The sequence below is a fragment of the Mercenaria mercenaria genome, chromosome 14, assembly GCF_021730395.1.
Source record: "Mercenaria mercenaria strain notata chromosome 14, MADL_Memer_1, whole genome shotgun sequence".
NCBI classification, from domain to species: domain Eukaryota; kingdom Metazoa; phylum Mollusca; class Bivalvia; order Venerida; family Veneridae; genus Mercenaria; species Mercenaria mercenaria.
Window position 1 is genome coordinate 5,136,027 of NC_069374.1, and position 14,398 is coordinate 5,150,424.

At 35.9% G+C, this 14,398-nt stretch overlaps 1 protein-coding gene across 1 annotated transcript in view; it reads right to left on the bottom strand.

Annotated features, from left to right (window-relative positions):
- The window catches only part of LOC123526216 (exosome component 10-like), a 40,245-nt gene that overhangs the window by 11,044 nt on the left and 14,803 nt on the right, over positions 1–14,398 (bottom strand). Inside the window, exons 10-16 of the mRNA XM_053522865.1 lie at positions 12,659–12,815; positions 12,211–12,359; positions 10,846–11,008; positions 10,164–10,302; positions 7,003–7,103; positions 4,658–4,738; positions 1,691–1,771 (exon numbers count right to left, since the gene is read on the bottom strand). Of these exons, the coding sequence (XP_053378840.1) occupies positions 1,691–1,771; positions 4,658–4,738; positions 7,003–7,103; positions 10,164–10,302; positions 10,846–11,008; positions 12,211–12,359; positions 12,659–12,815 (871 nt within the window). The remainder of the gene's footprint in view (positions 1–1,690; positions 1,772–4,657; positions 4,739–7,002; positions 7,104–10,163; positions 10,303–10,845; positions 11,009–12,210; positions 12,360–12,658; positions 12,816–14,398) is intronic.

Consider the following 14,398-nt stretch of genomic DNA (forward strand, 5'->3'; position numbering starts at 1 on the left):
GGAAATGATTTTCAATGTTCAGGCCCCTGTGACCTTGACCTTTGACAGAGTGACCCCCAAAATCAATAGGGGTCATCTACTCTTCATGACCAATCATCCTATGAAGTTTCAACATTCTGGGTCAAGTGGTTCTCTAGTTATTGATCGGAAATGGTTTTCAATGTTCAGGCCCCCGTGACCTTGACCTTTGACGGAGTGACCCCAAAATCAATAGAGGTCATTTACTCTTCATGGCCAATCATCCTATGAAGTTTCAACATTCTGGGTCAAGTGGTTCTCTAGTTATTGATCGGAAATGGTTTTCAATGTTCAGGCCCCTGTGACCTTGACCTTTGACAGAGTGACCCCAAAAACAATAGGGGTCGTCTACTCTAGCAGCCCTACAACCCTATGAAGTTTGAAGGTTCTAGGTCAAATGGTTCTCCAGTTATTGCTCGGAAATGAAGTGTGACGTACGGATGGACGGACAGACGACGGACGGACAGGGCAAAAACAATATGTCTCCTGGGGGAGACATAATTATGAATGTGATAATAGTCAGGGCTTTCCCCTATAAATCTACGCCCCCCCCCCCCCCCCCCCCCCCCCCCCGGGGTAAAAAGAGGTACTTCCAAACTGTCTTTATTCCAGATTCCAAAATGAGTGTTACCTTTTTTTCTTGCTCTTTTAAAATAGTTTTGATAAAGTTTATGTATATTTTGGTTACCAAAGGAACAGTTATGCTGTTTAACAATTACTGAAATGCTTTATGCCATCTATTAATATTTGACACAAAAATATTTTTTATAGATTTTGAAATTTGAAAATATTCCCACAAGAGCATTATCTTAATTCCACTGGTTTTGGTGGTATTTCCAAAATGATGAAGAAAAGGCCAGATAGTAATTTATTTACATAAATATAAATATCTGCGCATATGATAAGAATAATATACAATAAATTTACATTATATGTAACAATAAATGTATTTACAATAAATTACATATCAAATATTCCCAATGATATGGATTTACTTCATGGAAAGATGATATCAATATGCATGTATAATGCATAATAATATACTCTAAAAATATAATAAGCCTAATCAATTTGGGCAAGTGGCTGGATAACGACATGGAAATAGTAATAAACCTACACTATTGTAGTTTATTTTGTGTTATAAGTAGTTGCATTACTTCATGTTTCTTTAGTGTGACACAAATACTGTAATGTCATAATAATGTTAGTGCTGAATAGTTTAATTTGTGTATTTTTATCTTTTTTTGTGAATATTTTTATAGATTCAGAGTTCAACTTTTGTTTCCTCTCAGAAATATTTATACAGCATACATGCTTGGTGTTAAATTTTAACATGTAACAACACACACCTGATTCTGAAACTGACCGAATTAATTGCTCTCTTGCAATTCATGCTGGGCGTAATGGCCATTAAATTTCCATGTTATAGCTGTAAGCAGATAACTGTTAAAAGTTGCCTGGAGAACCAAGTCGGCCCTTTAAGCACTGCAATTATTAAAAGTAAGGTTAAAATACTGAGAAAGTACTATTGTTGGCTGTTTGAATGTGACTGATTTTTAATAATTTTACTGGAAAAACATGTTCTAATAATAACATTCAAAAACCTCCTTGGCTTTTTGCCAAGATGAAGACCTTCATTGAAATAGTTAGGTATAACACCAAGGCAGCTTACCATCACATTTTGCACTTTATCACCCAGTGGTTTTGCTGGTCTCAAAATGGTGGACCCTTTCTTTATATCATCTGGTAAATACTGAATGGAAAGAAAACAATTTCAACAATCATTTATGCATATATATATGTGGACAGAACAACTTGCAACAATTACATATAGTCAACAACATGTAGTTGTAACAGGCATGTTTAACAGGAAATGCAGGTCAAACTAGAAGATGCTTTTGTAAAAAAGCACACGTTTCCCCCAATACATAGTCATATAGGCAAGAAGTCAATAGGGGACAGGAGCGAAAGTCAAAGAGACACTGATGGTTGGCTGCAATAGGGATCATCTACTTGGCATGTCCAGTCATCCCACTAAGTTTCAACATTCTAGGCCTAGTGGTTCTCAAGTTACTGTTCATGCTCCTGTGACCTTGACCTTTGACCAAGTGACCCCAAAATCAATAGAAGTCATCTACTCTGCATATCCAATCATCCTATTAAGTTTCAACATTCTGGGTCAAGTGGTTCTCAAGTTATTGATTGGAAAGAGTTTTCTATGTTCAGCCCACTGTGACCTTGACCTTTGATGGAGTGACCCCAAAAACAATAAGGGCCATGCATCTACTCTGTAAGTCCTTTCACCCTATGAAGTTTGAAGGTTCTAGATCAAAGTGTTCTCAAGTTATTGACCAGAAATGGATTACCATTTTATGTCTGCTGTCACCTTGACCTTTAATAGACTGATCCAAAATCAAAAGGGGTCATCTACTCTGTATGTCCAATCATCCTATGAAGTTTCAACATTTTGGGTCAAGTGGTTCTCAAGTTACTGTCTGGGAATGATTTTACATGACCAGGCCCCTGTGACCTTAACCTTTAACAGAGTGACCCAAAAATCAAAGTGGGTCACCTACTCTGCATGAACAATCATCCTATGAAGTTTCAACATTCTAGTTCAAGTGGTTCTCAAGTTATTGATTGGAAATGGTTTTCAATGTTCAGGCAACTGTGACCTTGATCTTTAACAGAGTGACCCCAAAATCAAAAGGGGTCAACTAGTGTGCATGTCCAATCATCCTATGAAGTTTCAACATTCTGGGTCAAGTGGTTCTCAAGTTACTGACCAGGAACGGTTTTCCATGTTCAGGCCCCTGTGACCTTGACCTTTCACAGAGTGACCCCAAAATCAATAATGGTCATCTACTCTGCATGACCAATCATCCTATGAAGTTTCAACATTCTGGGTCAAGTGGTTCTCAAGTTACTGACCAGAAACGGTTATCCGTGTTCAGGCCCTTGTGACCTTTACCTTAAATAGAGTGACCCAAAAATCAAAAGGGGCCATCTACTTTGCATGACCAATCATCCTCAATCATCCTATGAAGTTTCAACGTTCTGGGTCAAGCGGTTCTCAAGTAATTGATCAGGAATGGTTTTCAATGTTCAGCCCTCTGTGACCTTGACCTTTGACGGAGTGACCCCAAAACAATATGGGTTGTCTACTCCTGCAACCCTACCACCCTATGAAGTTTGAAGGTTCTAGGTCAAATGGTTCTCCAGTTATTGATCGGAAATGAAGTGTGAAGTACGGACAGACAGATGGACGGACAGGGCAAAAACAATATGTCTCCCCAAGAGCGGGGGAGGCATAACATGATCATTAGTTCAGCTTGTAGTGTTGTAGAAGTAATTGAACAGGTCCTTTTTCATTTTCCAGAAATTCTTTGACACTTACTATGTATGTAAACAGGTCCAATCTAAGATATGTATGTCACACTACAAGGTCCATTTGTTTTGGTTTGTCACAAAGACATAAAGTTATATTGCAAATGGCAGGTGAAGGTGCTCTTCTGGGCATTATTTCAGACACAGACATGAGCCTGTGTAGAACTACAAGCATACCTCAAGCCAGACATAACTGTCTTCCTCTCATAAAAGAAATCTTTGTCAAAAACTGGGTTTGAACCAACAGCAGTGAATGCCAAGTGACCCAGATACCGGTGAGGTTAACCACTTACCTTCTGAGGCCCCTATTGTGTTCATAGATATGACACCGTGATTTTCAAATTAACAATAAAAGAATACTGTAAGTGTACTTATATTAGCACAGCTAAATTTTAGCGCAAACGTCTTAAATTGAGAAGTTTCGACTTATTAGCGCGTACTTGTATTAGCGCAGTATCACCAGCGCTAAAATAGCCAATTGGTGGCTGAATGGTATTCGTAATGAAATCGACCAGGCAAATAAACATAAACATGCATAGCTCTACAGTATGACATAAAATCTACATTCGTTTAGATCAGTGTTAATCTGTATACATGTACTGTAAATTTGTACATGTATACAGTGCAGAATGGTGATAATTGTTTGTTTTCAAATTTACACTTGGTTTTCAAAGCAGTATAATGTTATGGTGACACTCGTAATTAGCGTGACCGGACACACTGGCGATCTACCTCGAAGGTGTTATATAACATGTTTACGGACAATGGCGAAGATAAAAAAATGCAACTTAATTTACAAAAATACATGACTTCTGTACTAATGTTCAAACAGGTTTAATTATTCTATTCAAAACTTTCTGCAGAATAATAGTTAGGAATGCAGTTATTGTCATATTTACACAACAAAAATATATTTCTCTGTGTTTTGTTGCATTGTAATTATGGTATTTTCAATACTATAAATATCAGTTTCTTAAAGAAAAGCCTTTCATTTCAGTCTAACATTAGCACTAGACATGAATTAGCACATGTCTGATCCCTCTAATTACGCGAAAATTAGTACACCGCTAATATTAACACTTACAGTAAATCTTAAGCAATTTACCATTAAATCCTTCCGCCTCAATTACAAAGTTTCTATAAAACAATTTTGACTTGGTAATAGTATGACTGTATTAACCAACTTTTCATTGTTAAGAAAATGTCTTAGAACAAAGCTTTTGATGACTGAAAAACAAAATCTAAGAGTTACCTGAGCATAAGGGCTGATTAAGTTTGCTTTTATTTCTGAAACTGTTTTCTGGACAGCTGACAATGTTGTTTCATTCTTTGGCTGAAATAGCAAGAAAAAAGTTGCATGTTTAAAAAGAACTGCCTCCATGTGTGCACTAACCTTTGGCCTGCTGGTGAGAAGTGATTCTGCCTTTGCGACCAGTGTAGACCAAGATCAGCCTGCACATCCGTGCAGTCTGACCACGGTTTGCACTGTTTGCCATTCAGTCAGTATCTTTTGGAAAGCACCACTTTTAACAGTTAATGGTAATATCCAAATTGAAAGATGGACAATTTCATTATAGAAATTTAGCAGGGTAAGGGTTAAAATGCTAGGGGAAAAAAAGTACTAGATCTAGAGTTGGAAGTATCATAATACTGCACGTTTTGTTTCTGCACTCAAACTGTTGCTGGATCTATATAAAACTTCAAGAATATCATAGTATAAAAACCACACAACTTCAAAAATAAATTTTCAAAATCATCATCGCTTAAATTACAACACAGAGATTTTCCTACGAAAATTACACAATAATTTTTGCCCATAAAAATAAAAAGATTCAATTTTGAAAAAAAAAAAACAAAAAAAAAAAAACAACAGAACTGTGACCATTGAACACAGATCCCCACACATAATGTGCTATCTTTTGAATAGCAAAGTTATTAGTAAAGACCATCTTCACATGAAGTATGATCAACTAAAAGTTTAAAGCAAATTGTTCTCCATGACGATTTGATAAAAGACATTGTGTCTGAAATCATCCGTCCTCCACCTCTGATAATTCATGTGGGGAAGTTGGCAGTTACTTGCAGAGAATAGGTTTGTACTGGCACAGAATCCAGGAACACTGGTTAGGTTAACTGTCCACCATTACATGACTGAAATACTGTTGAAAAATGGCGTTAAACCCAAAACAAACAAACAGATAAGGTTTTGCATCTGAGCAACCTTGAATCCATTCCTTCAAAAAGTGTATGAGGAGTTGAACACACAAGATTTTTCCTCTATATTCTATACAGCAAATCTAAGGAAGTTCTTACTTCCACCCTGAGGAACCTGTAGATTGGTGTGTATCTTCTATCTAGATCTTAAAGCACAAATATTGAACATATCCACAAAAAAACATGATTTAGTGGATCAAACAGTTGGTATTTTTCAAAATTTTCTTATGAGATTTATATACTGACTAAAAGATATAGAATTTACAATTCCAACTGTCTGTAATCTATAAAAAAATTGCAGGAAACTCGTGCAATTACACTTTTTTCACTTCTTTTTTTTCTAAATTACTGACAAAGTCTTTTATTTATATCTGGAAATGTGTTCCATTCAATAGTATACTAATAAGAACCAAAATGTCCATTGTATCTTTCTTCCCTTTAGTCATCATTCTCTAGAAATTCAGTTTTCATTCCAGTTCACCATAAAAGTTTAAACAAGAACTCATAGAACATGAAATACCCCCCCTTGATGCATTCAGTAATTGCACAAGGAACAGACATTATTTGGTCACTGTGCACAAAAGTTCTACTGTTATTAGTCAAAGTGACCTTGACCTTTGTCCTATTGACCTCAAAATCAATAGGGGTCATCTGCTGGTCATGATAAACCTCCCTATTAAGTTTCGTGACCCTAGGCCCAAGCATTCTCAAGTTATCGTCCGGACACATCTTAACTGTTCCAGGTCGCTGTGCCCTTGACCTTTGACCTACTGATCTCAAAACCAATAGGGGTCATCTGCTGGTCATGACCAACCTCCCTATTAACTTTCGTGATCCTAGGCCCAAGCGTTCTTGAGTTATCATCCGGAAACCGTTAAACTATTCCAGGTCACTGTGACCTTAACCTTTGACCTACTGATCTCAAAATAAATAGGGGTCATCTGCTGGTCATGACCAACCTCCCTATCAACTTTCATGATCCTAGGCCCTAGCGTTCTTGAGTTATCATCCAGAAACTGTTTAACTGTTCTGGGTCACTTGACCTTGACCTTTGACCTACTACCCTCAAAATCTATAGGGGTCATCTGCTGGTCATGACCAACCAACTTTCTTGATCCTAGGCCGAAGTGTTCTTGAGTTATCATCTGGAAACCATTTAACTGTTCTGAGTCACTGTGACCTTGACCTTTAACCTACTGACCTCAAAATCAATAGGGATCATCTGCTGGTTAATACCAACCACCCTATCAACTTTCATGACCCTAAGCCTAAAGGCTCTTGAGTTATCATCCAGAAATGGATTGATTATACCGACCGACCGACAGACATCTGCAAAACAATATACCCCTCCTTCTTTAAAGGGGGGCACAATGAAAAGCTTACCTTTGTATTAAATACAGATAACAAAGGTTGTGACTTCACTACAATCATACTGTCTGGTGTACTTGAGAACAGACTGGACTTTGTCGCAACAAGTGTGGAGTCTGAAAATATAAAATAAGCTAACACTGTTGGGAGACTAGTTACAACAGCACTAACTAAATGCTAAAGTCTTACACCAACTTTCCAACTACAACGACTGAGAAAGTTTCAAGGGGTCCATAAAAGGTATCAAAAACAATCGGCAAATTGGAAGGACAACTAAATTTAACAAGTTTTCATATAAAAAATTTGGTAAATAGTTTGTTCATTAACTTTAAACTGCCCAACAACAGTGATCATATCTTTTTCTTTATATGTGCACATGTTCAAAGCAAAAACATGCAATTTACATTGTGACATTTTAGTACACAAGGATACAGGTACCAGGAGATTTAAGTTACCTACCAGTATAGAATTAGTTTACATGAATGAATTTAATGTGTACAAATGCACAAGCATATAGTTGTTAAGGAGATTTAAGTAAACAAGATGCAGTTACCAAGGAGATATATGTTCACAAGATATTAGTACACAAGATGCTGCTGCCAAGAAGTATTACATGGAAGTACACAAGATGCAGCTGTCAAGGAGATTTAAGTACACAAGATGCAGCTGCCTAGGAGATTTAAGTACACAAGATGCAGTGCCTAGGAGATTTAAGTTCACAAGATGGAGCTGCCTAGGAGATTTAAGTACCGGTACACAAGATACAGCTTCCTATGAGATTCAAGTACACAAGATGCAGCTGCCTAGGAGATTTGATTTAAGTATATAAGATGCTGTTAGCAAGGAGATATATGTACAAAAGATACAGTTACCCATAAGATATATGTACACAACAAACAGTTGCCAAGGAGATATTAGTACACAAGATGCAGCTGTCAAGGAAATTTAAGTACACAAGATGCAGTTACCAAGGTGAGTTAAGTACAAAGGACCCAGTTTCCCAGGAGACGGACACAAATATTTAGTAACAATGGTTTAAGTTAATTAACAAATTAGCGATAACTTGAAAGATTGAAGTATACAAGCATGATGTTACTTAGGAGATTTAAACACACAAACATGCATTAGCTTAACAAAGATTTAGCACACAAACATCTAATCACCTTGGAAATTTAAGAATACAAAGATGCAGTTTCCATGTAAAGATTAAGATAAAAACGTGCAATTAACAAGGAGTATTCAGTTATCTAAGATATTTTAGAACAGCTGCATTTTTAAAAAGTAAAATTCATGTGTATGACCAAAGAGGTCAGTTTTTGAGGTTTTAAGTTTGTAGGTGAAGATCATATAAAGGTCAAGGTAATCTATACATTAGTAAGTTTGCAGCTCTTGCCAAAAGGTGTGTTGAGTGCCAGTATGAACTATACTGGGTCATTTATGTGGGTTGTAGGACCAAAAATGTTGTTTATTAAGTTTCTAAATTTGAAGGTGAAGGTTATGAGGGTCAAGGTCATATATTATATTGCGGTCAGTTTTTGTTGGCTATAAGGAATGTTGAGTGTGAGAATGAACTAAATCAGGTTATCAATGTGGGCTGTAGGCAAAATAGTAAAATCTTGTATGGATGGACAATCTTACAGTACAGTAGTTATGTGGCTATTCATTTGTTCCTTCTGTTGGTTTTTAGACACGTCAAAGAATTTTTGCTGCATAAAAGAACCAGAATGAGTAGAATTACAAAACTATCCAACTATCCTACTGTATGTGCGGACAAACAGACAAGATAGTTCAATTGCTATATGCCCAGGTGCAAAACAAAAACATGAAGTTACCTAAGAGATATACAGTCAAACTCGCTTTATACGAACTCATCCGGACCTAAGAAATATGTTCGTATCAAAAGAAATTCGTATTAATGAATGTATGACCAGATAATTTGTCCGAGCAATTTGAGCAGTATCACCGGTATCATCGGTGAATAGATTCCAATATTATGATACATGAAAATAGTTAATAGTTTTTCAGATAACATTGAAATTACTCAAGAAAAGTCATACTTAAACATATAAAACTGTATTAATTTAAATTTTAATGTGCGGTCGAGATCAAGAGTGCCAAATTATATCCACCACCAACATTGAAGCTTGTACTATATAATAAGCATTCTAAGAGGTACAAAAGTTTGTATATTTTGTAAGACACAGCCTACCTGTATCGACACTAAGCGTTCTAAGAGGTATAAAAGTTTATATATTTTGTAAGACACAGCCTACCTGTATCGACACTAGAACGTCAATAATGTGTTTAAAATTATTTACACCTCTTTAAATCTTGACCTGTTAATTGATTAAATTATTTTATATGACATGATACACAAAAGACCGAGTGTTTGTCTGTGAATAAGTGTGAACTACTTCACTGTCTAATTACCACGCGACACATGCTTGACCATATTATTATTTTCAACACATTTTATAACGGCCCCGACTTCTAAAATTAATTCATATCAAAAGATGGAAAGCATAATATTTAAGCTTACTGGGACTTCCAAAATGTGTTCGTTTCTTCCGATTATTCGTATTAAGCGAGTTCGCTATTACCGAAATAATTTTACAAAGAAAATAGAAGGACTTGGCCGGGGAATTCGGACTTTATTTGTTTAATCCGAAAATTCGTATCAAGCGAGTTCGTATTAAGTGGACTCGACTGTACATGTATGCGCATAAACAGCTTAGATATTAAAAACCACAAAGTTACCTAGGAGATACATCAACACTTACATGCAGTTACCTAGACAATTTTAGAACACAAATATATATGCAGTTACCAAATAGAACACAAACATGCAGTTACCTAAGAAACTTAAGAACACAAAGTTACCTTCACAAACATGCAATTACCTAAGAGATTTAAGAACACAAAGTTACCTTGGACATTTAAAACACAAACATGCAGTTACCTGAGAGATTTAAGAACACATACGTACAGTTACCTAACATATCCAAGTACTGAACACAAATATGCAGTTACAAAGGAGATTTAAGAACACAAAGCTATCTACTAGATTTAAGAATACAAAATTATCTAGAAGATCTGAGAACACAAACCACAGTTACCTAGGAGATTTAAGAACACAAAGTTATCTAGAAGATTTAAGAATACAAATATGTAATTACCTAGGAAACAGGTTTGTGTATCTGTTTCCATGACTTGGTCTTGATGTGACAGGTCATGAGGACAGTGTAACAAGCTGTCAACGTTATATTTGGGGTGCTGATGATGTGTTGGTCTTCTTTCATGTTTGACCAACTCAACCTGAAATACAAGTATACATGTTTTTGTTTGATATGATAGAGCTATTGTGACATCAGTCATGGAGCCTAACTAGACTTTCTGGTTTCTCTACCAGTACTGACTTGTTCTCCACTGGTAATTGACAACTTCATCTCAGACATGAGAGGTTGAGAATGAATGAGATCAGACATACTGCCTTACACTTTAAAACTGTCACCAAGAAAAAAGGACCTAACTGTTAATTCAAAATTTTGTTATACTCTGCTCACTGCATTTTTGAGAGATATTGATGAGAAAGTACCTGCACTAATTTCATGTATTTTCATTGTGTAACCTTTCCTTTTTTCACTGCATAAGAACATATGTTTCTGAATATTCACAAGTCTTCTGGAAATGTTTATCATGTTCTACAACAGTAATCTTGGTAATTTCCTTATTTCAATCTTCAATAAAAATTCACCATGATCCAAGTTTTCTGGTATGAATAATATCAAACTTGTCTTGCTACTGCCACCAGTGAAATATTCATTTTCTTAGAAAGTTAATATTTGTCGAAATTCCCACCTTGTGTAATGGTGCTTCGCGAGCCTTCTTGATAATGGCATGTATTTCATTGAGGTACTGTCTCACTAGAGGTGGTATAGGGTTACAGCATGCCAACACACCTTGTTTCTCCCTTGGAAGAATGTCACATATCTGTAGCATCATGTGATTTGGTAACACATACCTGGAGTAAACATAAAAACGTCACATATCTTCAACATCATGTGATTTGGTAGAATATACCTGGAATAATCTTAAATGCAAGTACTTTTTACTCCTTTTATTTACCTATTTTAATGATCCACAGAATGGTAACCTATGCTAGCTTGGGTATTTCTCACATCATTTTTATTTTGTTAGCCTGATTTGCATTTTTTTATAATATCAAAGCCAGACTTTTTTTCTTTAACATGACACTGGATTATATTCATGGCAGTTTTGAATTCATGAGACACACTTGTCACAAATATATTAGCTGAAATAACTATAGATTGCTTTTCATGAGAAACAAATGTCTCTGACAAAGACTTGGTAAAATGCCACAAATTAAGGGCAATAAGAAATGTGAAAGTCACTGAACCATAACATTCCAATAATATACACAACTAGTATTGATCACTCCTGTGCAGTTTGGTGGAATTCAAACCAGTGGTATAGGAAAAGTAGCATAGAAATTTAGCCAATCGGTATAGGGCAAGTAGAGTAAACACTATAAATTATGATAAATCAAGGGTCATAACTCTGCTGATAATCAATGAACTGGAACATACCAATGATATGCATAACTAGTCTAAGTACTGACAACTCCTGTAAGGTTCAGAGGAAAACTGACAACTGTATAAGAGAAGTAGATATAACATCACATAATTTAACAAATAAAGGGCTATTACTGCTGTAAATCAACGAAACAGAATATTCCCAAAACATGCACAACTAAGCAACCCAAGGATAAACAAGGTTTGGTGGAAATCTGCCCAATTTGAAAAGAGAAGCAGCCAAAACATAATGAAATTTGAAAAACCAAGGGCCATAACTCCACTGACAATCAACAAACAGGGGCATGCCTAAAATATGCACGACTAGTCTTGGCAATAATCACTTCTGTGAGGTTTGGTGTAAAATCAGCCTGGTGGTGTTGGAGGATTTGTGTAGACAAACTTTGTAACATACCGACAGATTGAACACACTTAATCAACATGTTTCCCTAACCACAGGTTGGAGACATAAGTAAAAACTGAGTGTAACACATACAATCATTGTCATCTAAAATTGTTCCTTCAGAAATTTAACAAAATGTTTGTGGTGCAAGATTATTTACCTTTAACGGGAGACCATTAAATAACAAACTGTATATTTATAATTATTCTTTACAGAAATGCATTTTACCCATAGCTTTCATCTTCTAGCCGGGCTGTTTCATCCCTCCAGGCAAACATTTCACTGAGAGCCAACAATTGCTGCGAGTTAAACACTTTCTTATTCTTAACGTACAGATCCTTATAGCCTTCTGAGGTACACTGCGGCTTGCGGTATACCTAATAAATCATAATATAATCATCGCATGTCATTCACATACAGTTCCATATAGCCTTTGCAGGTACACTAAAGCTTGTGGTATGCCATTAATTATCATACCAAAATATAATATTATCCTGGAGATAAATGTTTGCACTGAATCCGGAAATGTTATCTAAAATTCATTTTAAATTAATGCCTGTTCATTACTACACATGTAGTAGAGATAAAAGACTAATATCCAGGATTAATCTGAAATGTGAAAAATAAGACAAAGTTTCACTGTTTTTAATAAGCTGGTGAAAGGAGACAGTGTTACCTTAAGGCAAACTTGCGTACTCCTATGTAGTACAGACATCAGAAGGTTCTTCGACTCGTTCCCTCTCTCAAGTAACTCATTCTTCATTTTATCATAGATGTGTAACAAATAATGTGTGTCCTCTCTAGCATACTTTTTGAGCTCATCTGGTAAAGGCCTGAAATCAAGAAATAACAAGAGCTGTCCGTAAGACAGCCAAGCTCGACTATTCGAAATATTGTCCCAGAAGCAGGAAAATATTACCCAAAAAGGTTAAATATCAGAAGAGTTTTAAGTTCAAAAGGGGGAATAATTTGACCAAAATGCATATCAGTTATGGGACTTGCTGCTATCAACTAGTTTTATAACCCCGAAGGCACATGTGAAGTTTCAATTCAATATCTGCATTAGTTTTGGAGATAGAAACTTGCATGTAAAACTTTAACCAGAATTTTCAAAGTCTAAATGGGGGCATAATTTGCCCAAAATACATGCCAGAGTTATGGGACTTGATCCAGTGAGGTTAGTAATTGATCTAGTAAAAGAAAAAATAAGTTTCAAATCTATATGCCTTTTAGTAATAGCTGTATGTACTTGCACGCAAAGCTTTAACCAGAATTTGCTAAGTCCAAAAGGGGACATAAGTTGGCCAAAATGAAGGTCAGAGTTATGGGACTTGCTGCTATCAACTAGTTTTATAACCCCGAAGACACATGTGAAGTTTCAAATCAATATCTGCATTAGTTTTGGAGATAGTAACTTGCATGTAAAACTTTAACCAAAATTTTCTAAGTCTAAAAGGGGGCATAATTTGCTCAAAAAACATGTCAGAGTTATGGGACTTGACCCAATGAGGTTGGTAATTGATCTAGAAAAAGAAAAAATAAGTTTCAAATTTATATGCCTTTTAGAAATAGCTGTATGTACTTGCACGCAAAACTTTAACCAGAATTTTCTAAGTCCAAAAGGGGGCATAATTTGGCAAAAATGAAGGTCAGAGTTATGGGACTTGCTGCTATCAACTAGATTTATAACCCCGAAGACACATGTGAAGTTTCAAATCAATATCTGCATTAGTTTTGGAGATAGTAACTTGCACGTAAAACTTTAACCAAAATTTTCTAAGTCTAAAAGGGGCATAATTTGCTAAAAATACATGTCAGAGTTATGGGTCTTGACCCAGTGAGGTTGGTAATTGATCTAGAAAAAGAAAAAATAAGTTTCAAATCTATATGCCTTTTAGAAATAGCTGTATGTACTTGCACGCAAAACTTTAACCAGAATTTTCTAAGTCCAAAAGGGGGCATAATTTGGCCAAAATGAAAGTCAGAGTTATGGGACTTGCTGCTATCAACTAGTTTTATAACCCCGAAGACACATGTGAAGTTTCAAATCAATATCTGCATTAGTTTTGGAGATAGTAACTTGCATGTAAAACTTTAACCAAAATTTTCTAAGTCCAAAAGGGGGCATAATTTGCTCAAAATACATGTCAGAGTTATGGGACTTGACCCAGAGAGGTTGGTAATTGACCTAGAAAAAGAAAAAATAAGTTTCAAAGCTATATGCCTTTAATTGATGGCTGTATGTACTTGCATGCAAAAACTTAACCAAGGTGTGACGCCGACGCCGACGCCGACGCCGACGCCAGGGTGAGTAGAATAGCTAGACTATTCTTCGAATAGTCGAGCTAAAAACAAATACTGCTTTCTCTATTAAAATCTGGTAGCCTCTGTTTCTCATACAAAATATTACTTGCAA